General features: G+C 40.5%; 4 protein-coding genes across 4 annotated transcripts; 3 read left to right on the forward strand and 1 right to left on the reverse strand.

Annotated features, from left to right (window-relative positions):
• The first annotated feature begins 1,198 nt into the window (after positions 1-1,198).
• On the forward strand, positions 1,199-2,389 carry LOC115744777 (probable complex I intermediate-associated protein 30). The gene is made up of 4 exons (XM_030680117.2): positions 1,199-1,245; positions 1,345-1,436; positions 1,582-1,662; positions 1,783-2,389. The coding sequence occupies exons 2-4, from the start codon at positions 1,422-1,424 to the stop codon at positions 1,945-1,947; spliced, it is 261 nt and encodes an 86-aa protein (XP_030535977.1). The 5' UTR covers positions 1,199-1,245; positions 1,345-1,421; the 3' UTR covers positions 1,948-2,389.
• A 2,058-nt stretch (positions 2,390-4,447) lies between these two features.
• LOC115744775 (serine/threonine-protein kinase/endoribonuclease IRE1a-like) lies at positions 4,448-6,440 on the reverse strand. Its single transcript, XM_030680111.2, has 3 exons — positions 6,212-6,440; positions 4,791-5,103; positions 4,448-4,709 (listed from the first exon to the last, which is right to left on the reverse strand). Exons 1-3 carry the CDS (start codon positions 6,403-6,405, stop codon positions 4,545-4,547), a joined length of 672 nt encoding a protein of 223 aa, XP_030535971.1. The 5' UTR covers positions 6,406-6,440; the 3' UTR covers positions 4,448-4,544.
• A 9,088-nt stretch (positions 6,441-15,528) lies between these two features.
• Positions 15,529-16,593, forward strand: LOC115744712 (F-box protein At2g26160-like). The gene has a single exon (XM_030680031.2). The coding sequence runs from the start codon at positions 15,550-15,552 to the stop codon at positions 16,591-16,593; it is 1,044 nt and encodes a 347-aa protein (XP_030535891.1). The 5' UTR covers positions 15,529-15,549.
• A 4,989-nt stretch (positions 16,594-21,582) lies between these two features.
• LOC115744771 (26S proteasome regulatory subunit 7) lies at positions 21,583-25,937 on the forward strand. Its single transcript, XM_030680109.2, has 10 exons — positions 21,583-21,773; positions 22,101-22,182; positions 23,274-23,365; positions 23,448-23,525; positions 23,735-23,796; positions 24,092-24,236; positions 24,362-24,580; positions 24,688-24,869; positions 25,055-25,230; positions 25,454-25,937. Exons 1-10 carry the CDS (start codon positions 21,687-21,689, stop codon positions 25,609-25,611), a joined length of 1,281 nt encoding a protein of 426 aa, XP_030535969.1. The 5' UTR covers positions 21,583-21,686; the 3' UTR covers positions 25,612-25,937.
• Positions 25,938-26,290: the final 353 nt, after the last annotated feature.

The raw sequence follows: 26,290 nt of genomic DNA on the forward strand, positions 1-26,290 counted from the left end.
GCTGGGTCAACATGGTGACTTTGCTAAATTCATTTTGGCAATGTGAATACTTTATTCAGTTTCGTTTTCAATCAGTTTGTCAGTCTTGGCATGAGATATGAATGAAAAATTTCATCAGCCGTGGCCCCAAAGGCGTCCTATTCCAGTGATATGATTTCTTTGGCTGGCCAATATTTAGCATTTCCTTTGTATTTAGCTTTTCATGATGAAAGAGTTCATTATTTTGTCCTAGACTTTTTGAGTAAGTATCCGTGGAATGCCATAAAAGAGCGCATTTCTTAGTTGGGGTCCCTTGCTGGACGATGTTGTTCAGTCTTGAATTTTGGAACTTTCATCCAGCACTGTAGTGGATTCCCTCTCTTCTTTAATTGTTTAACAAAACACCATCTTATTGCAATAGGAATTGCGGTTGCAAACTAACTCCACTTTGTGTTTGACTGGAGCATTTATTATTGCATCAGTAGCATAATGGTGGTCACTGAAAAAGGAGTTGATGCGAATGTCCTTCATTTGTTTCTCTCTTTGCAAGACTTGATAATGTCCTTTAAAAAAAAAAAAAAAATATCTGCTTCCCTGGTCATAAAGAGGGTTCTTCGTTCTTCTGTGGCTTTTTGGCATGTTTGAATTGTCTATCTACTTGAAGAGAATTTGATCTTTTGATTTTTGGCATGTATTTTCTACTCTCATGTGTCAGTATAGTTGTCTGAGGTCTTATACACATATTTTCTGCTCCAAAATGGCTGTAAACTACTTTTCTAGAGAATAAAAGAGATGACACTTATGTAATTCATAATTACACTCTCTGCCTTTGGTAATTGTTGTGTTGATCTTCTTATATATGCAGCTCTCACATGGAATGTTGAAGACTTGATACCTTCAAGCGAGAAAAGTATATTCAATTTCAACTCAAAGGAAGAGCTGAAAAGGTGGCATCTCTAGGATTCTGAAATGTGGGTATGCATTTAAGATAATATTCAGCTGGTGGATCAGACAGTTAACCAAACAAATAAAAATAAAATGGGTTAAAGAGGAAATTAACGACCAGTATTTTGCACACTTAAGAGTACATCAATTCAATTTTGTGTTTCACTGGATGGGAAGACCACTTTCCCATCATTTTGTTCTGGCAAATAGTGATTTGACTTTTCATCTCATCGGTAACATCTTTACCACTATTGTTCCTTTCAGGACTATTGTCTGCCTCTTCGGAGATTAATGATGCTATTGCTGGGATTGGATCAAAGGGTATTGCTCTGTAATTATTCCTATAGTGACTATATTGACATAATGACTTGTGATGGTTTGAGTTCTGAACACTTAATAGCTTCTGGGTTTCTTGCATAAGAATTTTTTCTGGCCACCTCTCACTGGATGTTGCGGAGGATTCAAAATGGAATATCAAAAGGAGTAGCTTTTGTGGAATGCGGTCCAAGAAGGTTGGTGATTTTTGCAGGTTCTTGCAGGATATTGTTCATCGCTGACTCTAACAAGTTCATTTCCATGTCTTACTGAGTGTTTCTTCTATTCTTCCCAGCATCAGTATTTAGTTAGTTCCCTTATTCATTTTTCCCCCTATTGCAGTTTGATGGCTTCATTGATTTGGATGCATATGATACCATAGCTCTAAAGCTTAAAGGAGATGGTAGATGCTACATATCCACTGTAAGTATCTATCCTCATTTCAGCTTTTATAAGAGTTGTTGTCCTCAGGTTTCCCCTTTATTTTGTACATTTTTGCTGGCGTGCAACTTGTTTTTCTGATATAGTTCGCCTCTGATCTAGATCTACACGGAGAATTGGGTGAACTCACCTGGACGGCAGGAAGATAATTCATGGCAGGCATTTTTCATTGTGCCTAAAGACAATTGGTATATTGCAAAGGCAAGTCTTGTCATTGTTAGTACGGAGGTTAGCAAGGCGAGCTTGAGCAGTTTATTAGGAGCTTGACTCATTTAGACCTCTATTCTGGAATACTATTCTCGATCAAGCATGTTATATTGGTCCTTTCTGTGGTTTAATTTGTCCGTCATATGTGTTATATTGGTCCTTTCTGAATGCAAATTGTCACAGTAAACTGATGGTGATCTCTTTTCTATTCACCATCAAGAGTGTCTCATCGATGAGCACTTGAGGCTCCCTTTTTCTTGAATGGTTTGGCCCTTATTATTGTTTTTGCTGCTGAAGATATTTTTAGACTCTATTAATTTGGTTAAAACTTGAACTGATTAGTGAAAACGGTCAACGTACATATACTTGTGTCCTACCGCATATGTCAGAAACCTATTTTGAATTCGTGGATTTCATGGCCTTTTCAGATTCCTCGTCTGATATTTGCCAACATGGAGAGGGAATGTCATAGACGTAGATTTGGAAATGGATCCATCTCAAATGCTTGGTTTGTCACTGTCTGTTGATGCAGAAGGTGGAGTCCCGGGTGCAAAATCTGGGCCTGGCGATTTCAGAGTCGAACTTGAATGGATCAAGGTGCTGAGGACAGAGGACCATCTGTACATTACGTTGGGCGGAGTTAACTCCATTTTCCCAAAGCTTTGATCGACCTTGATGGTGTAGTTTTCTAATCTTTGCTATAATGTACTATTTGGCGATTGGAAATTTTGTTCCTTTTCAATCGTATGTTCTTGAGAAGCTTTGGATGTTGCCAAAAGGCAGTCTTTCTTTTTTCTGCGCCAGCACACCCTTTTTTCATGTACGTTTAGTTAGAGGAGGTGCCAAAGAACCTCTTCCGAGTCGCAAAGGTGCATAACACGGATATTTCCTTGATGCCTTTGCTTGTTGGTTATGAAAAAATTATTTTGCTCTGTGCATCCTCCTCTATTGATTGGATCGGAAACGGAACCGGGTTGGATCGACTCGAAACTCTCATGAGAAATCTGAGATTTCTTGATCAACACCGAGGGCTTATTGATCAAAAGTTGTTATGGTGCCAGCCGGGCCTAGCGTGCACAGATAGCCCCATCGAAAGAAAAACCAAAGATTAAATGGCAGGAGATGACAAAAGAGCAATCAGATGGATTGTGCAGTCAATCAAAACCCTACAAGAAAATCCCAAGTAGGGTCTTTCCGTTTCTCGTGTTCGCTGATGGTGATTAACATAACACGAAAGTACACGAAAGTTCATCAAAAGCTGCGTCCTTACGTCTCAGGAATTCCCTCCACTTCCAGGGTTCATCGCCTCCCTGATTCTTCTTCGATGGTTTAATTCCCCTCGTGCCCGAGTTGACTCCGCACCACTTTTTGCAAGTCGTCCATCGATCCGCACGCGGGTGTTCCTAGAAAATCATTCTATTTTGAGATATCACATCGGTTGAAACATGCATATACCCTCGCACAAACTCGACAGATACGCATTGAATGCATCTAAAGTTTCAGGTCGGATGTGCTTCACGTGAGGCATAACATGCAACATCTTACTGTATTTTTTGCGCTCGTAATAATTTAGGGCCTAGGAATTTTATGGAGGGGAATCTACAGCTTATGTGGACAAATCCTTTCCAAACAAATCGAGACTATCTCACTAGGAAAAATGGCAAGACTGAGCACTTTCTTAGTTCAATTTGCAAGAAGTTATTGATTTCTTTCTCATTCGATTCTTTGCGACATCATGCTCATTTTATAAGAAATAAGCATTTGAATGTGGAAAGCCCAGTTACTTAGAAACCCTAATGTGTGCTGGACAGAGGGAGCTATGCTTGGATTTTCCGAGCAATTATTGCAACTACTTGTGAATGCATAGATATGTGAATGATATAATTTTGGACCTCTTTTAAAGCAGTCGGATTTGGAAGAGTGGATCGCTTTCGTCACATGTTGGACGTTAGTAAAACGCTAATAAAACTTATAGAGGATATTGAAATGCAACAGGTGTTTATGGAGGAGGTCATGGAAGGTCGTATAACGGAAAACTCCTGTTAAAACTCAGCTGCCTGCCTCGGTACCATATCCAATCACATAATTAGTGAAAGATTCCAGCAGTGAAAGAGAATTTCGGTATAGATGCTGGAAATGCATAAGCTAAAGCAGGGTGAAAGTATAGACCTCGACCTAATTCTCAACTTAGAAATTTGACATGCCTTGTCAAGGGTGAAATGGACCAAACTGATTAGGACGGGGTGAATAATTCGTTGCTTGAATTTTAAAATTTTGTGGTGCTGAAGTGCAAAACTATGCATAGGAGGATGAAATTGAGTTTATAAGCAAAGTTACCATATGCCGAGCATACATCTTCTATCAACAGAAATATAAAGAGAGTAAGGGATAGAAGAGAGTGCAAAGAAGAAAATGCCATTTTCGTTTGGCGCAGACAACCCAAAATCAAGGCCAAGATCTAGTATTGTGACATTGAAACAAGGGATTGCAGCTTGCTGTGCAGGTTGCAGCTTGCTGTGTAAGTACATGTCTCTCAGAATACTACAACCAGAATCACTTAGCTTCTCTCAAAGAACAAGCGAGAGAAGCAAGCACAAAATAGAAAGCGTTTTTAATCACTTCGGCTGTCTTCAACTGCATCTTGAAACCTAAAACGGTCAATCCTCACATTCTTTAAATGCCTCAAACCATGGATCTCCTCTGCAAAAGTACCTCGCCACTTGGTATGCTTCTATCAAGAGGTTTGGAAATCTTCTAGCGAAGTAAGTATCGTAACACTCATCAAGAGGTGCACCCACGGGACACTCACTGCGAAAAAGCCCCTGCCAAAGCCATCAATGCAATAATAGAAATGAGCTATGTTCACGCAATCCAAAATATATACAGTTCCACAGAGAGGGTACCTCAGCTGGTTCTGGAAGTTCCTGTCTTTTGTCCCACTTATCTCGTATGGCCTTCAACAAGTCTCTCGCATGGTAAGGACTATAGCTCCGTTGGCCTCCGAAGGATATGAGAACACGAAACTCAAACTCCAAACGGGAGGGCCAATCCCATTCAAATATCGAAGATTTATTGCTTTCCAATGCCATTAGAAGATCTGGATTGGAATTCTCTCGGAGATTTTCTTGTAAAGTATCAGAGAACACACACAAAAAGTTCAGCCTCTTACTAGATTTCCAGAAAAATGGATGGGAACACAGCTCAGATGCCATTGGCCTGCCATTAATCAAAAGCAATTAACTATTGAACCTTGGTAAATAATTACAAAACATGAACCATAGCGCAACATGCTCAAAGAAATCAATTACACGAAAAAACCGACATAGACCTACTTCCCGAATTCACAAGCATCACAAGTATGGCATTGTTGCAACTTCTAAACAACTGAATTCGCATTAGCTCAATGAGAGAGTAATCAAAATATTTGAAAACTTCCATGCACTTCACGACTCATTGACTCAGGATGGATTGGTGTGGTTCCCCTATGCTTAGGACACCAATATATCGACCCATGAACGAAGAAAGGCATGAGAGAAAAACATATTGACTAGTGGTTGTAACGCCCCAATTCTTGATCAAAGGGGACACCAAAGGCCTCCGCTCTTCCATCCCTTAGATAGATAGAGAGGGAGGGCAAAGCATTTGGCTTTTTCATATTGTCCAAGAGTTGGAACAAAGAAAATAGATGGCAAATGCATGATCGAATTGTTCGGGTCATGTAGGAATAAGGTTCAATTCTACCGGGCGGTTGTTTGACTACGACAAACATATTGACTAGTGATTGTAAGACTCCAATTCTTGACTGGAGGGGACACTTGATTACAATAAGAAGCCATGAATTATTTACTCCGAGTACCTTAATTAACAACCTAATCATTCAATCTTAGGATTCTTACTTCATAGGTAGTGCCACATACTAAACCTTCGGAATATCATACGAAATCCTCTTCTGGAATTTATTTGTTCATGATAGGAAACAAACGTACAACTCTAACAACCAAGCTTTTGTAAATGATTATTTTCCACTGGATTATCATAATTGTTAGAGGCATTTAAGGCTATTACATGGTCCATCTTGTCTACGGCTTCTACTCCCAATTGCCAAAAGAAATGAATGGGATCTACACATTTTTGTTCATCAAGTGGAGCCTCACAAGCAGGATGGATATTTAAGCCAAGTTCGATGAAATTCAAGCCACTTCTAATACTCATAAGATTTGCGGGTAGGAAGATAGAAATTAGGAAACTGTCAATGGTTACAAAATCTATCAAACAGCGCACTGAAAATGGTAGTGATGCAAATTAAAGATGACCGCACTCTCACCTCCATTGAGGAATTGGGTTTAGCAAATGTGATATAAGATCGTGAGCTTCAGGGATCAACTCCTTCACAAAGGACAGGTTCACTTGGTTGCTCCAAATATTCATGTCCCTTTCCAGAATTCCTCCAAATGGATGCCGTCCACCCGTGACGCAATAATAGAATATACATCCAAGACTAAACAAGTCCCCAGCCATTGTGTGTTCCTGACCCTGAAGTTGGTCGCGACTTTGCCAACCCGAGGTTCCACAACTAGCAAAACAAACATCAGAGATCGATAAAAATGCCATTATCACTGGGACGATACACAGATGGATATGATAGATTCACTCGTCAATGAAGGGAGAGAGTAGCAAAAGACGTTAATTTCCACAAAACTACCACAATAAGAAAAGCAACATAAAGCAACATGTACCTGTGCCAGGATTTGAAGTTTTCTCTCTATGAATGCGTTTGCTAATGCCGACATCAGATATCTTGGCACGTAACTCACTAGTGACTAACACATTTTGAGGCTTCAAGTCTCCATGAACTACTTCGAGCGCCTGCAATTGCACGAGTCCCGATAGCACATCCCCGCATCATGATACACAATAAACGTTATGAGTCAAATCGACAAAACATTTGGAACCAAATTGTGCTTGGGCTACCTGAAGATATCAAATACACAATTATAAACTAAGCCATATCATATTGGAAATTAAGGAACTTCTCTAACACAATAAGACCCAATACGTATGCAAGAAATTTACCGGAGAGACAAAACTGCTATAAGTCCTTATATGAACTCTATAGGAAAAGCCCGGCATAGAATATGTCGTCGTATCAATCACATTACCATTTCCTCTATTGAGGGCATACAAATTTCTGTAGCATTCATGAATGAAAAAGAGAAGGTATATTGATTCTACCAAAATGGGAAAGTCAATGTTTTTTGTCGCTATGTAATTGATAATACCTAATCGATTTCCATGGGAAGACAACTAAGAGTTTACCGTTGATGGTGACATTGAACTTAAGCTATGACTCTAGAAAAGAAGATGGAAGGTTCACAACTCTTGCCCACATGTAGATTGCATTAGCTGACTAGAGTCAAAGCAGTGACCTATTAAGCTCACTACAAATACAAAAATGTGACAGTTTCCCTTGAAACTTTTGGCAGGAGAGCTATTAAGTCCTTGGACCAGCACCTCATACCCACATGAGACAGCAATACAAGCAAGCAACGTCACTACAAATACAAATATGTGACAGTTTCCCTGGAACTTTTTGCAGGAGAACTATTAAGCCCTCAGACTAGCACGTCATACCCACATGAGCCTGCAATACAAACAAGCTCACTACAATACAAATACGTGACAGTTGAGTGCAACAACAAGAAGCAAGATATTGCAGTTATCTCTACATTAAATCTCTATTCAAACCCTATTGGCACATCAAAACATTAAAATTACCTCATCAATCTCTTCAACAAAGACGTGGGACGACTATCAATATACCACAATTTGTCAATTAGATTGGGCCCCATTTTAGCCCGGAGATCACGCAACTTTTCTTCATATGCTAACGATGATGGTGGATCATGAGGCAAGACACCAATTACTGAACAAGCTTGAATAAAATCGTGCAACGAACAAGTACAACGCTCTAGAGCAAGATAGACAGAATCTTCGCAAATCATCTCTCCATGGAAATTAACTATATTATCCAATGGGGTAGCTCGTATTTTCTCCAGCAAGTCATGGTCAATATTAAAAAACCTCGGCAGCAGTTGTTTCACCGCCACAGGTCGATCATCATAAAATCCCTCAAAGACCGCACTTCCTTGACTTCCTTCACCAATTATGGTATTTGATACTTGGAGACGGTTAGCTCTAGGACGATTCCCCCTATTTCTAAAATTCTTTGTCAATCCTTCAAGCATATCTTCAATAGCCTCTTCATTCACCATACTTAGCCCAAACTCGTCATTTCGGCTCCTTTTCGGAGGCCTCCATGGATTGGGATCTTCAGCCATATATATATGTATATTTATAGAGAGAGTAGCCAGTAGCAGAAGACAAGGCAGAGAGGTATTGGCGAGGCGTAGAGGTATTGGAAGAGTAATTGCTATGTTCTGTCTATGATTATTCAACCATGCCTAACGGAAAACAAGAATGCCTTGTGTGGTTACACTGTTTCTGGACTTAGCAAAGAATATGGCCACTTCTTACCCAATTACTGATGAGAATATGGCCACTCTCGGACACGAAACGTGAGTTTCCTGGTTTTATTTTCGCTTAGAGCTCAACGTCGTCCATTCTCCACTTTTGTTGGCTTTCACTTCATGCCGTCACCACCTAAGCGAGCTTCTGTCCCTTTCATCTTCTGAAACCCACGTCGTCTTCTTTATGTGTCCACCACGCGCTCGGCGTGTGGATTCCAGAATCAGGCCCCACTCACCCTCCTCCACTCAAAAACCACTATACCATCCTGCACCAAAGTTGTTCATCATGGACTTGTCGCAGACACCTGGTGGGCAGAACAACCTCCCGAGATAGCGGAGGGGAAGGCCGAGACCGACGCTCGGAGGACCAAGCTGTTTCCGCGAGCTCAGTGGACCGGTTTACAAACGAGCTCAAATTGACGAGCTCAGTGGACCGGTTTTCTGGTTTTATTTTGGCTTAGACCTCAACGTTCTCCATTCTCCATTTTTGTTCGCTTTCACGTCAAGCCGTCCCCACCTAAGCGAGCTTTTGTTCTCAAACCCACGTCATCTTCTTTATATGTCCACCACGCGCTCGGCGTGTGGATTCCAGAATCAGGCCACACTCTCCCTCCTCCACTCAAAAAACACTATACCATCCTGCACCAAAGTTGTTCCTCATGGACTTGTCGCAGACACCTGGTGAGCAGAGCAAGCTTCCGACGGTGGCGGAGGCGAAGGCCGAGACCGACGCTCGGAGGACCAAGCTGTTTCCGCGAGCTCAGTGGACCGGTTTTCAAACGAGCTCAAATTGGACGAAACCCTAACTTCGTTGCATTTTGGATTTTGTGCTCGTTCAAACCGGAATATAACTTAAATGACATTTGACCTGTCGGATCAGCTCGTTGACGGGCCAACCGAGTTTGTCCGAATTCGGGCTCACAGCCTGCACAATCCGGGCGGGCCGGGCTACGCTCAACCCGCCCGAAATTCGCTCCGCATAACACTCGCGCCATGTCGCTGTCACCGTGAGCAGCGAGCCAAGCTCCGACCGGTCTCTAAGGTTGTGTACGGTAACGCTTAAAAAAAAGTATTTCTGCTCTCAAAATGTTCCCGAAACACTTTGCAAACACTTTTGAAACATAAATAAAAAATTTAAAAAAACTTGTTTATGTGTTTTTGAAACACTTTTTAGAAAGACATTTGAAATATTTTTTTAGAAATAATTGGGAACAATTTTATTTTTGAACACACTCTCTTTTCGTTTATTCTTGCGAGATGTTGACACATGATTTTTGATTATTTTATTTTAAAAATTAATTAAAAATGCCAAAACAATTCATAAAATTATAAAATCAACTTTGGAAGCTTTGGCCTAACCTTAAGAATTGATTTTGAACAAAAACATTTTTTTTTTGTGATTTTTGATATTTTTCGGATTTATTTTAATTATAAAAATAGCCGAAAATAAGGAAAAATAGTATTCGTGGTCATAAAAATATGCACAAATAATCCATATTTTTATTTTAATTCTCTTTTCATTTTGGTTTCTTAAAGTTTTAAAAATTTAGTTTGGGACCACATGCATCTTCATTGAACATAATTCTAAATTGACTAAAAACTTTAATTTTAAATCATTTTAGCCAAAATTATTTACTTTTAGAGCCATGACATGAGACTTTGATACCCTGCATCTCATTTCAGTCTTCATATTTGGAAAAATTGCCTGGACTAAAAGGACCTAAATGCACAAATATTTTTTAGTTCAGTCCCCTATTTCACTCAAAATGTAATTAATATTTTTCTAGGGGTCTCCGTTTAAAGGTAATAATATTTTTAACTACTTGAAAACATTTACGTGTGACTCATAATTGTAATTTTTCCTATCTATAGAAAACATATTTGATGTTCTCGTTGTCCAATTCCAATTCGTTTACTCTTTCGGTTTTGTTTTATAGTTGATCTCGTTCATACTGTAATTTGATAAATCGTGTATAAATTACTTATACATATATTGGTTTAATTTGATTTAGTAAATTGAACAAATGAGATTTAATTTGATTTAGTAATTTAAAAGGATAAAGACATCTTAATTTTAATATATATATAGCCCCTTAATTAAATGAAAAAATTAGGAACAATTTTTTTACAGTTACCAAACGCTTTTTTTTTAGAATAGAAACTTTATGTAGTTACAAAACGCGTTTTTGTTTTTTTTTTCCAAGAATAGGATTTTTTTTACAGTTACCAAATGCGTTTCTGTTCCTAAAAATCGTTACTGAAAATAGAAACAGAAAAAATATTTTTGTTCCAAAAATTATTTCAAAAACAGAAACGCTGCCGCAGGCAGCCTAAAACCTCGCCACCTTCTCTCTGATAAACCCTCCCATCCCTTCTTCTCCGAATCGCCGTGCAAAATGCTGGCGACGTCATCGAAACCCCAAAAACGTTGGCTTAACGCCGCCAACTGGTAAGACATGGAGCTCCTGAAGTTGGACGTAGCCTCTTTCGCTTTCTCCCTCGGCCTCTCCTCCTCTCTCCCCTCCTCCAGCTTCACACGACTTCCGCAGGAAAGGCACTCTCAAGCCTCGCAACCTGGATTCCAAGCTCAACCAGTCACAGCAACGGCCGGAAGAGCAAGGGCAAGAGCAGTTCCGGCGACGCCCGTCGCGATAAAGCTGCTGATACGAGGGACTATGGACCATTGTCGGTTGATGCGAATGACTGTCGTTTGATAAGTTCAGGAACTTGCCGAAGCTTCCTCTGGTGAAGGCGAGCACGCTGGGTGTCTGGTACGTGGACGCGAAGGAGTTGGAGGCAAAGGTGGTTGGAGAGAAAGGGAAGAAATTGGAGGTGAGCAATGTGGATGAGTGGAAGGCTGTTGTCAAGGAGAAGAGGAAGCTCGGGGAGAGGCTGATGGCGCAGTATGCACAGGATTATGAATCCTTGAGGGGGCAGAGCGGGGACGTCAAGATGTTCGTCGCAACGCAGAGGCTGGGGACAGCTGCAGATAAGTTGTCAGCCTTCTCGGTCATGGTCGGGGATAATCCAATCGCAAACCTGTGGTCGCTAGATGGGCTAATTGGTATGTCATTTAGGAGTTCCTCTCTTCGGCAAATGGAGGCAATTTACTTTGGTTTCTTGGGTTGGACATGTGCTTCCTTGTTTTGTAATTTTGCATTGTCGTATAAACTGACCTCTGGTACTTCTTGGTGACTTAAATTTGACGTTGGATTCCCTTTCAATCCTTGTAAATTGCTTCAGATGTCGTCTCTTGGATGATGTTCTAAAAGTTGTGAAGTTCAAAATGGGCAAGCTTTCTGAGCTGCTCTAGATGAACTTTTATTTGTTCAAGTTGAATGTTTCGTGAAATCCTATTTGTCATTGGGAACGATCTCATGCTGTGTTGAGATGGTAAATGGTAATGGCCTCAAGAGCTTCTTCTTTAGTGTGAGGAGGAAGACTCATGTTTAAGTACAGATGTTGAGCTCGCAACTAATCAAACCATGTTTAGATTATTGACAATGCATGCAGCCATTTGAATTTATTCTTCTGCTTTTCCTGGAGTTTGCCCCGGCAACGTCATCATGCGAGGTATGATGTGCCTGTAGCCCATTCAAGGCTTAGCCTGTCACGGCAATATGTAATTGCATCTCTCTGCAAGTTGTGCTGTTGAACCAAAGTCAATTTTGCCCCATCCAATCATGACTGCTGATGAAATGTAAGCGCTAGAGTTTGGAGGATAATATCTAAACACTTTCTTGTTTTTGGAATGGTGACTTCAAAAGTGGGGAAACGTCAGGCTTTAACTGGCTTTGAAGTACTGAAAGAATTGTTCATTTCAATGGTGATAATAGGCACCGTTGACCAACACCACGCACGTACTGCTCCTTCGCAAAGTTAATGGACCTGGGTCTATCGAATCTCCCGGAACTGCAGAGCATACATGATGGGACCATGAGTTGCGGTTCCCTCCGGAGGATTTCGTAGAGAATTGTCCGAAACTGAAGAGGATTCCTCTGCAGCTGCCCCTGCCGGACAAAGGGCTCCCTTCTCCGCCCCCTTCTCTTCAAGAGATTCGGATAAATCAGCAGACGTGGGAGTCGCTGGAGTGGGACCATCCTCTTGCCCTTTCTTCACTTCAACACTTGGTCAAGTTTCTCTAACCCTCCTCTCGCAGGAGTGGGATCAAAATTTCATTCAGAATGTTGCACCACTTCATACGAAGAGTTGATTATTAGCCATATTTATTCATTTTCCTTCTAACTTTTTGTAACAAGAAAGTCCATTTTTTGACGATTAAATAGCGAAATTCATGAAATATTTTATTGGAAGCTCATTTTCGGCGTTGAAAGTTCCTTGATTCATTTTAAAAGGGCCAAACATGTCTTCATAACTAGTCGATGAAAACGATAATAGAAAATCTTATCACATCATTTGACAAAAAGATTGTGGTAATTTGACTTTATTATTAGCGATTTTTTGAAGATCTTAGCGCTAGAATGGATGGAAAGTAAGGAAACATGAGGTCAAAGAGTCTTTCTCTCTCTCCCTCGCCGTCGTTGACTTTCACAACTGACATGCAAGCCATCTCTCTTCACGTGCATGTACGCACAAGGCAACGTTCCAGAGGTCGTCGCCCGACACCTTGCAAGTCTCCCTCCCCGGAGCACCGAAAAGCAAAGTGGACGGTCGCGGTGTGAACGTCATGGCGGCGCTCTACAAGAGCGGCGCTGGTCACCGATGTCTCCAAGGGTGAGAACAAGGGCCGAGTCTTGTCCATCCGGCGGATCGGGAAGCTCTGCTCCGTCAAGGACGTGTCAGCGAACAAGACGGTCTCGGGGGCCATGAGCTTCCCTTTGTGGGAGGGCTTCAACAGCAGCAAGTGCGGCATCGCCGTCTTCGTCCACAATAGTGGTCATCAGATTTTTGGGTCGCTAAACATTTCGTTGCTGCACAATGCATGAGAGAGAGAGAGAGAAACTGGACCGGTCATTCGTTTTGTCATTTTTTTTTTTTTCATTAAATGTGTTTTACGCACTCTCCCACCGGCCATAGACCATTATGTACAGTACGTGTTCCTGGTTCCTTTATTAACCTTTCTCTTTTCCCTGGTTCCTTTATTAACCTTTCTCTTTTCCTTCTCTTTTTCTTTTCCCTTTTCTAACAGCTAGAACAGACGACGGCAAAGATTGAAATCTGGGGATGTTGTACCATGCCGTGGGCTAAAACTCGGCAAAGTCGTTCGGGGTAATTAGACCACCGATAGGAATTCATTGTCGGTCCAAAATCTAACCCCTTACATAAGATGAGCAAGTTGAGGGTTTATCAATATCGGCTTTTAAACGAATTGCTAAAAAAAACTTCATGCATATTACATGATATTACTGAGGTTGGTAGTGGTCAGAAAACAGCTAATAGCAGCAAAAAGGATCAAAAGGGGGCCCATGGTTCTGAAGGGGAAAAGAAAAAGATGCAACAGAGGCTCATGTTGAATTAGACTCAAGGATACTATCAGTCTTGTTAACTGTCAGTTTCTCTTGTTCTTTCTACTGATTTGTACAATCTGGTGAACAGAGCATTTTCCTATGTTTCAAGCAATGAGGCTGATGACATTTGTTGAGGTCCAGACACCACTGCTCTCTTAACTGGTAAGCTCAGAGGCACGGAGTCACTAGTGATGAATAGCTTGTGAAGGGGAGCTATATGATTGGTGCTAGAGGGAAATAACCTTACTCTTTGCTCTGATATCTGTACTATTTTTATGCAGGTTCACTCAAATAATTGTAATGTAGGAACACAAGCTCTGTTGCTTCTTGACAAAATCTCATCCGAAAATCAGATAGCCAGCGACCGGTTTTTCCGTGCCTTATACTTGAAACTTCTACTTCCTGCCGCCATGAATTCTTCCAAGGCAAGTGACACGGGTTTTTTTGACGTCCGATTAGACTTACTATATAAAATGCTTACGGCCGCTTTGAAAAAACATTCGTCGGGGAAAATTTCTCAACTGGAAGTTTGACATCTAATGGATGTGGAGTTTTACGTTTATATTTACGTTCTTCTTTTAGTTCTCTTTATGCAAATGAAAGATCAAGTATGGCTTGAGTTTGAAGGGGATGATGTTCATTGGTGTCATTTCTTATGGGCCTAAACAGAAATGTACTCACATTGAAAGAGTTAAATGACTTGAATTTGATATTTGCTGAGTTTGGGGTCTTGGGAAGATGAGATTACAATGTCAAAGAGCATCTTATGAGTTGCTTGCCATTTCCCTGTCCATGTACTTCTGTCCTGATTTTGGCACTTGGAATCCCCCTCTCAAGAATAAGAAAGCTAACAAATACTTAAAGAATAGAAAGAAGAAACAAGGAAAGAAGGGTCGCCCTCGTCGCTCAAGCATATGGGGAAAGACCTTCTCGGGCCAGGTGTCACTCCAAGCTCTCTTCTTCGATCGACAGTTGACTCGGAATCATTTTTGAGAGCAAAGAAGGGTCGATGCTCTCGTCGCTTAAGCAAGTCATGACAATGAAAACGAAGGAAAAAAGCAAGTCACCCTCTTTTTTTTTTTTTTGGTTTTTAAGTTTAAATTTTGTATGAGATAAAATGTCGATATACTCTTTATCAATTTCCTAATATTTAAGTTCAATATAAATAGAAGGGAAAATTTTAACAGATGAATTCCCATGTTCTACGATACAAGTTCTCGAGAACTATACCAAAGAATAATTTTATTATTTCTAACGGGATGAGATAATTTGATAAAATTTGATATAGAGAACATTCCAGATAATTATGGCATATGATGAAGATTCACCTTAGCACGAACGAGGGGAAAAAAAAAGGAAAAATCTGAAAGATATCTTAATGAAATTTCGCCATGAAAATTCAAAAAACAAAAGCTCCCCTTGAATTTTTGTTTTTGTGGACCTCACATATATATAGCATATAATGAAGACTTATCTCAGCAAGAACGCGAAAAGATAAGATTTTCTAAGATTCACCGTCAAAATCGAACAGGAAAAATTTGAAAGATATTCTAATGAAATTCCCTATAAATTAAATTTTTGTGTTCGCACACCTCGAGGAGAGCTAGGTTTTAATTTGTCCAACCGTAGAAGCAGAAACATTGTGCAGAAAACGCAGAGGAGCTCACATGGAGGGAATCAGGAAACGTCCATGGTCCGATCTCCCGCCGGAGCTTCTCTCCATGATTGGCAGTCGGCTCCAAACTCGCATGGACGTCCTCCGGTTCCGCAGCGTCTGCTCTTCGTTCCGCTCCTCCATCGCGCCGCCTGCCCCGCGACTCCCTTTCCAAGTACCTTCCGCGCGGAGGCTCGACCTCGACCTCTTCCTCCACGAGAGAACGGTCTACGCCCTCAAGACACCGGCGGACAAAGCCGCTTCCGGTCGCGAGTGGCGGCTGCTGAAGCTCGAGGAGGCGGAGCTTGGGGATATGCTTATCTTCGGCCTCTTCTCGCGTCGGCTGCCACTCGGGTCCTTGCCCCGCAAGTTCCCAGAGGTACTCGATTCCCTCCAATTCCGAGTTGAAATCTGTAGAGAATACACGCTCCAATATCGCCATGGTTGTACCCAAGGCCTGAAAGTAGTGGTGCATCCGGATTGTGCTCTAGATCAGCGTGTGGTTTATTTCATCGATTTGGAAAGGCAATTATGGTATTGGAAGCATGGGGATGAGAATTGGAGCCATTTAGGCTGCGGTTACGAGGACATCGAAGTCTACCAAGGCAAAGTTTGGGCCGTCGACGTGTCCGGGTTGGTTTCGCAGATCGATTCATCTTTCACGCTCGGAAATTTCTCACGGCTGCCAATTGGCAACGACAGCGACCCTTGCTTCCACCGAAAGCGTTTGGTGGTGTCAAATGACGATCTCTATGCAGTCGACAGACATTTTGTACCTCGCAGATCGTGGAGGCGTGACTTGTCTGATTTTAGAGCCTGTAAATTGGATCAACAATGTGGGAGATGGGAAGAGGTGAGAAGCTTGGGCAATTCAGCTTTCTTCCTCTGCAACCTCTGCTCATTCGCGATCCCGGTGCGCGAGCTCGGCTGGTGTCCTGGGGATTGCATCTACTACGCCGGCAGCACCTTCACCAATCACTTGACGGGAGGAACTAGGGCTTTTAGCTTGGCGGATCGGAAGCCCAGGTTCGTGGATTTTTCTCGTTTCTTCGATTGACGAAGGAGTACATGTTTACTTATTTTCCTCTTTTGAGTTACAAGAAACATAACCATAATAAACATCAATTCCTTGTCTAAGAATATAAGTACCATTTAAGGAAAGCTTTTTGAGTGATGTTCTTTGGAACCATATACTGATGGAACTGTCGTATAAGGCTGGCGAGGAGGTCGCACGCACCTGAACGTATTCGTCTGGAATAGAACCGAGGAAATAAAAATCTCCCGCTCTTTGTTTCTCTAGGTATAAACCGAATCCACATGCACCTGTCAGCCAAGGTTTGAAATTAAGACGAGTTAAAAACACTAACGAGATCACTGGAAGCACAAATTAAACTGGAAGGCATCTGACCATGTGATACTTGAAAAGGTAGATGTGTACTTCATTTGGACTTTAGATTACCTGAAAACGGTCGCGTTTCCAAGAGAATCTGCAGCACACCTGCCAATGTATGTGTCAAAGTCAAGCAATAACGTGAATTCTGATGTTAAGCCTCTATTATCCAGACCAAACTTCGACTTTCGGAAATACGCTTAGACGTGAAAACTGTATTTGCAGGAATGTTCAAGAGCTAATTGCATCTTTGAAATCGTAAAAAGGTGCGACAATAGCTTCTCGTCTATGTCCCAAACCTACAAATACGATTTCTACTTAAACTGATCTCTCAAGAACAACTTGAAATATAAAAATGCAAAGGGTTTGTGCACCGGTAAGTCCAAAAACCCGTCACTATAGGGCAATCGAGTCCTAAAACTTGTAAAATGTGCAGTCAAGTCCTGAAATTTTTCAAATTGGTGTCCAAGATTTGTAGAATTCAATGAAAAATTCTTGAATTTTTCACTTTATTCCGTTCATACTAATCTATAAATTTTTAAGTGATACTACTCCGACCAAAATTCACAAATGTCAGTAAATATGGTCGTCGAACCACGATTAGCTTGCCAAAAACCAGTGTTTTTCATTAGGTCGGGGATTAGAGCTTGAGAACGAGAGACGGCTTTCTCAAGTTTTCTACCATAGTTAGGTCATGAAATTGAATGACCCATCAGGGCATGAATAGGGGGGAATATGAGAGAACTCAAATGAGCAACGTGACTCGAATACCCACAAGAAGAAAACGCCGGTTAATTTTTACGGAGATCTTGAAATCGAGCAACTTCAGCTTGTAACAGAACTATCGAATCGTTTTTAAGATCAGATTAAGGACTCGCTCGTAAAGTGAAGATGCCTCTGCTAAGCTTGCTGTTCATTGCTTAACTTGCCGGCCCTAATACTCTCGTTCTAATCCAACACGATGAAGTGGGCCAAAAATCCTTAGCTTCAAGACAACGATAATAGCCAACTCCAAAGCCAAGCCACTCCAAACATGAATTGCTTTCTTTCAGAATAACTCCAACAAATGATTACCCCTTTGAGAAATAATAATAATAATAATAATAAGTAAATTCAATTGAGGATTGAAGATTTTATTTGATAGGCTGATGTCTTAAAACTTTGGAAAAGCGCCAATCAAAATCCGAATCACAGTCTTCGGAATTTAGGCATCCGAAATCAATGATACCCTCATGAAATCGTGCCACGGATATTTTAAATCTTAAATTATTAATTGGTCATAATAAAACCTCAAAGTTGTCAAAGTAATTAACATCAAAAACTTTTCTCTTTATAGGTATATTACCCATGTTTTTCCCACCATCTCAATTGTGTTTTTTTTCTCTCAATCGTTCCGAACTCGAGGTTATTTTGTCCGGTCACCGGCGTCAAAACTCTGACACCGGTTATGGTCCGTCTCTCTGCACATCACAACCAAGACTTGACAAGGAGGCGATGGATCTCCGTATACAAGTGCGAAAGAAAAAGGGAATGCCGGACATCAGAAATTTAACTAATGCAGCCACATGCGGATCCACCAAATACAAATGAATTTCAGCTCTGTGACTCAACCCTATCTTCGGTGAAAGCATTGTATTGAGAGAAAAATGCATAGGATCACCGATGGAAAGGAACTTGTAGTTGTTACCTAAGTAGCATCGACACGCGACACGATGCGACACTTCATTTCTAAAAAAATAGATACTTTCGGCTCATTAAGACACGTTGTATATTAAATGTACAGCAGTGAATTTCTTCTTTTTCTATTAGGGATTCACAATTAGTTTTTTTTTTTTTTTTGCTATCTGAGTATATTAATTTTGGGGAGCTACTATTCGATCTGTCTGACGGTATTATAAGCTATTTCGGATCACACGATTTTTCAATCAATGAGTGATTCATGCAAAATACGAGGCGATGATATGTAGACCTATTGTCGAGATTGTGCCGTTCATACAAGATCGTCAGGAAATCATTTTCCTTAATTTCGGAGTGACTAGATATATGACTTAAGTACATATATTTGTAATAAATTTACATTTTAACTCCTAATTTATTGAAAATGCTTAAAATTGACCACGTGTTTATCGAAATGGTATGTCGAAATGTTGGATTACGTGTTGTTGGCATGTCTTGAACACCGATCACGTATCAGTCACATGTGGAAGAGTGTCGGACATAACACGATACGATACGATACGGAGGCCCTGGAGAGTGTCGGTGCTTCCTAGGTTGTTATCCTTAAAATTGAAAAACTCATAGAATGCCACAACATATATGGCTATAAAGAGAGCAAATTTGTGATTCTAATTGATAATTGTGAAGATAGCAATTTTGTGATTTTAAAAAAACAGAGAGGGCCAATTTTATAGAAAAATAAGCCGGGCTTGGCTTTATGGGTTGAGATTTCATATCCATTCTTTGTCCCTTGTATTTTCCGGGATTTTGCTCCGAGTACCATAGTTTGAAATTGACGGATACGAACTCGAGATTTTCGATTGTCGCCATATCTTAATCAAATGCATAGAAGAAATCGAAGTTAAAGAATGTCCTTTTACCAATTTATGTACTTGGCACGGAGAGTTTATCAGCGCTAGTCCCTCCAATGCCACGATCAGAAGGTTATTGCTCCTCCTATTGGCCCCATTAATAACTATAGTCTCCAAATTTTGATGTGTAGTCCTTCCCGTCGTCCGAACTTTGTCATTGCTCCTCCTTTGCTTTCGTTGGGATCTGATTCAAGCGACGGAGCTAATTGTAACATCAAATTAATCCTATGCAAATCAAATCCTAATATTTGCATAAACATCATACCTAAGGAACTTAGAACAAGATGATTTTCACAATATCATAATCGACTAGAAACATACCTTGATCCATGACAATTGTAGATGAGAAATCTTTCAAAAAAATAGATTTCTCTCTCTTGACCCCTTTTGGCTTTCTGACATTCTTGATGGAGAGAAAACTGTCGTTTTCTTTCTAGGGTTGAGAAATGATCAATTTCTTATCAAGGCCTTTTATAGTCACACCACCCATCATGGTGCACAATAATTAGAAGACGCCTCTCTATTTACCAATAGGAATTTAGCACCTAATAATTATTAAACCTAAACCACATATGGGCCATTAATCACGCGGACCACAATAAAATCCAACACTAATTTCTCAACCATATTATGTCGAGGCCTTAAAATCCCCGAATCTCCATTGTGTCACCGTCCCAAGTCATCGAATATGTTGAGCAGGTTGCCAAGGGGAGAGGGCAGAGGTACTTAGGTTAGGATTTCATTTTCCATCGTCGTTTGCCTTTTATGTCGGCGCTGAGGCTAGGGTTTCATTTTACATCTCGTTTTCCTTTTATGTCGATCTCGTAACATAAATTACGATTTTAATGGACGTCTGATTTCGGTCCAGACCGCATCTTATGAAATCAATTAGCAATTTCATTTAGCACAGACAACGTACACGTCGGCCAAAGTTAAGACAAAGTATAAAGTACAGAGAATGTTAGTACCAGGATATGCCACTGATGATTTTACTTTGGCCTAGTTTGCGAATTTCGCAAGGCATTCCCTATTTTTTTCGTTTAATGCTTTATAAAAATATCATTTCTAATCTCAAGATTCCCAACACGACTTATCTTTTCAATTCCTTCGAACGATTCTCATGAAGAAGTAAACTCGTCGAAATGGATCCAAAACTCATTTAATAACCCACAAACATTTCAATGGGCATAACAAACTTAGTAGACTCTACAAAATAAAGAAGTCAAAATAAGTGAGTTATAAATGAGTCCATTGTGAACCCATTTACAACCAACTTAAAGACAACTCATTTCAAGACCTCTACCCTTTCTTTTACTTTTTTTCCTTCTCACCGACCACAAGCGAGGGCCTGACCCTCGCCGCGGCCTTTGCCTAGTGCCCAGTGAATAGTCGGCCCTCATCGGTCTTAGAAGAGCAAAAATAAAAACTAAAAAAATCAAATAATAATTAAAGTATAAAAATCATATTTTCCAAAAGAAATAAAAATAAAAAATTCAGTTTTTTAAAATTATAAAAAACAAAAAAATCATATATATATATTTTTTTAAATTATAAGAATTATAAATATAGTCCTGATTTAGTAATATAATTTTTTTCAAATAATTATAAGACATAAGTTTTCTTATATTGGATTGAATATATAAGTTTTTTAGTAATATGGGTCTTGTCGAGTACGGGTCAAGAAATTTACATTACGTATAAATGGATTATAAACGGATTAATAGGTCAATTAGGGTCGGACACTTATGATTCGACTCACCCGTTTGATAGGTCTACGGAGAACTAAAAAGACAAAGAAAAACCCAAAAAAAGAATAAAATTAAATCACAAATATAAGTCGGACAACTTGAAAGAAAACCCGGAAAAAGAAGGTGATTAAATCACAAATATAAATCGGAAAACTTAAAGTTCAGAAATTTTCCTAAGTGAAATCATTTTGCTATCAATAGGGTGGACGGGCGGAGGCCCGCCCGATTGTTACAAAGCATTTGGGCCGAGCCTGCGCTACGGGCCGACATCGGCTATGGTCGTCTTGCACGCGCTGGTCACGTGATAGACACTCCGCCTTCTTGCTCAAGAAATCGAAGGTCGAGGACGAAGACGACGCTCTTATGCATAGGCAGCTTCCCAGCTCGCAGGGAGAAATCGTATCAGTCGTAAGGAGGTGGGAAAATGGCGATTGAACACGAAGACGACATCAAGGACGAGAAGAACCCTCGCCCTCTCGATGAAGACGACATTGCTCTCCTCAAGACCTACGTACTCTCTCGATCTCTCTCTCTCTGAAACTCCCGATCCAGCTTCTTTTGCTTGTGCAATCGCCATCTTTAACTGTTTGCTGGTTATACTAGCTTGAAATCGCGCTTATGAAGTAGAGCTTTGATGTCTTGGCCGATCGTTAGATTTAGTTTTGCTCATTCCTTCAGCTTGAAACCTGCTTTGGATTAAATTTTGGCTGGAAATTGTTCCCTCGATTGGTGGTTTTTAGTTTCTTCGTGGTTATTGTTGTCGGTTTTCTGCCTTCTGTTTTGCTGTCCGAGTTCTATCACTATGCTCTCTGTAATTTCGTCATGTTTTTTTCGACAGGGTTTAGGACCTTATTCCACGAGCATCAAGAAGGCGGAGAAGGAAATTAAGGACATGGCCAAGAAGATTAACGATCTCTGTGGTACGTTCTTCTGAAAAGGCTTTTTTTTTTTTTTTTTTTTTGTGATTTGCGGGAAGCTCGAAGGATGCAAGTTTCTGCAATTTTCGATCTGGTTGTCCGGTGTTCAGTGGTTTGATCCCCTTGCATGAGTCCTATCCAACTGCAAAAACTGATGAAATTGGAATGAATCAATCATGCTCATGGACTTATGCTTCCTAGAATTTAATCAAGAAGCTGAGTTTTCTTTTGGTAATGTGGATCTAATGGTGGGTTGGAATGGTTTTGCTGTTTATAAGTTGAAACCAGCCATTAGTAGTTGCTCTATCACCTTTTTCGCTAAGAATTTCACAACAAGCAGGCATAGGTAGAGAACCTATAAAGCCAAGCACGCTACTGTCCCAGTGTGATAAATTTACATAGGTCACTAACTCCTATTTACCGGGACACTTTTAGGTGCTTGGTGAGGAGCACCCCTCCAGCGCAACCAATTAATGGTATAGTAAAACAGGCTTGGTGCTTCATTCTCTTCCACACGAAAATTGCTGTCGACACAATATTTTGCCGCATGGGACTGGCTGGGTGGATGGATGACACGATGTAATTCTTTGGCAAGACAAGAAAACTTCTGCTAATTGCCATTCCCTTCGGGGTTGAATGTGGCAATTGTAATCATGTCTGATCAGTCACTCTGCCAACTCTGTCTATGTCCTGAGATATTGTCTATGGTCTAGCACATTGTCTCATGATGTCTAACAAATGGCAACTTTGTGGTTGGTGCAACATATTGACCTGTTTATTTGGAAATGGTATGTAGGGATGCTTGTGCATGTGAAATAGCTATCTAAGGAAGTTTTATGCTTGAGCTGCTGTGATGGATCTTCCGTTTGAATTTTCTAGATGGTCTACAGATGGTTATCATTTCAGTCAGATCTTTGATTGTCGAGTTGTTTATTATGGTATAAGTTGGTAATTTGATTTAAATCACTGTATTGACAGTGAGTTAGAGTCTCCTTCTCAATTTGAGCGATATTATGATCTTGTTGGCGTATCTTCCCGTCGCTGTTTTACTATAGGTTCTTCTAATTGTAGTTGCTTGGTTTCTTATATTATAGGTATCAAAGAGTCTGACACCGGCTTAGCTGCTCCTAGTCAGTGGGATCTGGTTTCTGATAAGCAAATGATGCAGGAGGAGCAGCCACTTCAGGTATTATTTGTACAACAGCCAAATTTTTTTGGCTTCCCTATCATGTCCACTACTCAAACTGATGACCAGCTATGTCAATTAGGTTGCAAGATGCACAAAGATAATAAGCCCAAACACAGAAGATGCCAAGTATGTCATAAATGTGAAACAAATTGCAAAGGTAATTTTTTGTTTTAATTGCCTCTGTTTTTTGTAGGCTGTCAGGAATTTTTATCTTCCAGGCTTAGTGATGCAGTTCTTTCCCTGAGAAGGGTTTTCGACTTCCCTCAATTTATCGTTGTAAAAGCATTAGAACAGCTTTCTTACACCAAAATGTAGTTCTTCATCTTCAAGCTTTGGGTTTCAATGCTATCTATTTTGGCTCTGCAGTTCGTCGTTGGCCTTGGCGACAAAGTTTCCCCAACTGACATCGAAGAAGGCATGCGTGTCGGGTATGTTAACTCTTCATCTCAACCAGAACATGGTCCGAAGGTCTATTTCAATAATTCTTTGATATCACATTTCATGGCTTGCCATTTCATTTTGTTAGTGTTATTTTATTTGAGAACTAGAAATGCGAGAAGAGTTTGTATGTTAGTCTGGTCACATTCGGTGCCATGGTTACTTTATCCACCACAACATGGGGAAACTGTGTGCACTAACCTGTTTTGTGATTCAGTAGTCATATTTTGGCTGTGCTGTGTATTTTCCCTTCAGTATAATTTCATTCTTAAATATGTATTGCAGGGTAGATCGGAACAAATATCAAATTCAGATCCCCTTGCCTCCCAAGATCGATCCAAGTGTGACAATGATGACAGTGGAAGAAAAGCCAGATGTCACATACAATGATGTTGGTGGATGTAAAGAGCAAATTGAGAAGATGCGTGAGGTGTTTTACTCTTCTATTCCTTTTCAGTTGCACACGCACATGTAAGAGAGAGGGAGGGAGGGAGCGTAAAGGCGCATGAGTACTAACCATAATGCTTATTCTGGTTGAAATTATTCATTCTTTAGGTTGTTGAGTTGCCTATGCTTCACCCTGAAAAATTTGTCAAGCTTGGAATTGATCCTCCAAAGGGTGTTCTCTGCTATGGTCCTCCCGGAACTGGTAAAACGCTTTTGGCCAGAGCTGTAGCTAACAGAACCGATGCTTGTTTCATTCGAGTAATTGGGAGTGAACTTGTTCAGAAGTATGTCGGTGAAGGAGCTCGGATGGTTCGGGAATTGTTTCAGGTTGATTGACACACTATGTTGCCTTCAAAGTTTGTCTTGCACTAGTGATTTTTGTTTTTCTGTGCTTTATTCTTTATTTGTAACTAGCTATAAAATACTTGTTTCAGATGGCTAGGTCCAAAAAGGCCTGTATTGTGTTCTTTGATGAGGTTGATGCAATTGGGGGTGCTCGTTTTGATGATGGAGTGGGTGGAGACAATGAAGTCCAGCGCACAATGCTTGAGATTGTGAACCAGCTTGATGGTTTTGATGCTCGTGGAAATATCAAAGTCCTTATGGCCACTAACAGGTATAATTGGCCTCATCTTGGCTCTTGGTGATTTAAATGTGTGATTGTCCTACCCCTTACCCTATGGAGAAGTAAGTAATGAACGTGTGCAACTGTGTTTCCAGAAATTGTTAGTGGCCTTTAGACACTTGACTGTCTTTCTAAGAGTGATATACTGCTGATGTTTTTGTCTTCATGTCATTTAGGCCGGATACTTTGGATCCAGCACTTTTACGTCCAGGACGACTGGATCGCAAGGTTGAATTTGGTCTTCCTGACTTGGAAAGCCGGACACAGATATTCAAGATTCATACAAGAACAATGAACTGCGAGAGGGATATTCGCTTTGAACTTTTAGCGCGGCTCTGTCCAAATTCCACTGGTAAAAGTCTTTCCTCCATGATTTGTAGATATGCTGCTGTCTTTTGTTCCTTCTTCCTTTAAATGGAAGAACTATTTTGTTGAGGTTTTTTCTGTGCTTCTCCAACGATTATAGCCATTAGGTCATTGCTACTGTTTGCCTGCAATTTGTTGACAGTAAAAGAGAATGCCAACTGTTTTATATTTGTCGTGTTTGGTTTTCTGAGACGGTTCTCTAATTGCAGGAGCTGACATAAGGAGTGTCTGTACAGAAGCAGGAATGTATGCCATCCGAGCTCGGAGGAAGACTGTGACGGAGAAAGATTTCCTAGATGCAGTGAATAAAGTTATTAAAGGGTACCAAAAGTTCAGTGCGACACCCAAATATATGGTTTATAATTGATTGCTCCGTCAAGTCTGCCTGGAGAGATGAGGTGAAATGGAGGAGATCACTTAAGCAACCGGACATTGCATTATTGTTGGGTGGATGAACGGGCCCTTTGGTTGTTGTAGGACTATTAGTGGATGTTAAGGGATGCCATGGGCTATGAACGTTTCCTTTTGGCCAAAATCCGGCTTAAATGCACTTTCATCTATTCATATGCATATCTGTGACTGTCATTTCAATGGACTCATTTTCCTTTTCCGTTACTTCAAGTAAATCTTTTGCTACTGCCAGAGTGATTTCTGAACCTGCGGGTTTTTTATGGAGTTGAAAGTTACCATTCACGAATCGATCTGCTTGGATAATATGTCCTTGCTTAATTACTTGTCGTGACACTGATTCAATGAAAGTTCAGTGCATTGCTTTATTCGTATCCACCAACATTATTGACAATTAGGGTTGACATCAACGATTGGATTGTATGACTGTTTTGTCATTGGTTAAGTGGAGTGAATTAGTGTTGATCGAGTCAGAGACTGCAAGGACCTTTTCGATGATCAAGATGCCCCCACAGCAAATATGATGAGTGAGTTCAGTCATTCGTTGTACGCCTTAGTTGCTCGCAGTGGTCAGCAGATCTACAGTCGTGATGACCAGATATGGACTGGCCTTGTTAGCTCGTAATCGTTGCCATCGG

The sequence above is a fragment of the Rhodamnia argentea genome, chromosome 8, assembly GCF_020921035.1.
Source record: "Rhodamnia argentea isolate NSW1041297 chromosome 8, ASM2092103v1, whole genome shotgun sequence".
In the NCBI taxonomy this organism is placed as follows: domain Eukaryota; kingdom Viridiplantae; phylum Streptophyta; class Magnoliopsida; order Myrtales; family Myrtaceae; genus Rhodamnia; species Rhodamnia argentea.

Bases quoted from the DNA above. Each gene is read 5' to 3' on its own strand.
- LOC115744777 (XM_030680117.2), top strand. The intron at 1,663-1,782 runs GTAAGTATCTAT...CCTCTGATCTAG, and splicing joins GTAGATGCTACATATCCACT to ATCTACACGGAGAATTGGGT.
- LOC115744771 (XM_030680109.2), top strand. From the start codon at position 21,687: ATGGCGATTGAACACGAAGACGACATCAAGGACGAGAAGAACCCTCGC. The intron at 24,581-24,687 runs GTTGATTGACAC...TACTTGTTTCAG, and splicing joins TGGTTCGGGAATTGTTTCAG to ATGGCTAGGTCCAAAAAGGC. The intron at 25,231-25,453 runs GTAAAAGTCTTT...CTCTAATTGCAG, and splicing joins GCTCTGTCCAAATTCCACTG to GAGCTGACATAAGGAGTGTC.
- LOC115744775 (XM_030680111.2), bottom strand. From the start codon at position 6,405: ATGGCTGGGGACTTGTTTAGTCTTGGATGTATATTCTATTATTGCGTC. The intron at 5,104-6,211 runs GTGAGAGTGCGG...GATTAATGGCAG, and splicing joins AACCCAATTCCTCAATGGAG to GCCAATGGCATCTGAGCTGT. The intron at 4,710-4,790 runs GTACCCTCTCTG...TGGCTTTGGCAG, and splicing joins AACTTCCAGAACCAGCTGAG to GGGCTTTTTCGCAGTGAGTG.
- LOC115744712 (XM_030680031.2), top strand. From the start codon at position 15,550: ATGGAGGGAATCAGGAAACGTCCATGGTCCGATCTCCCGCCGGAGCTT.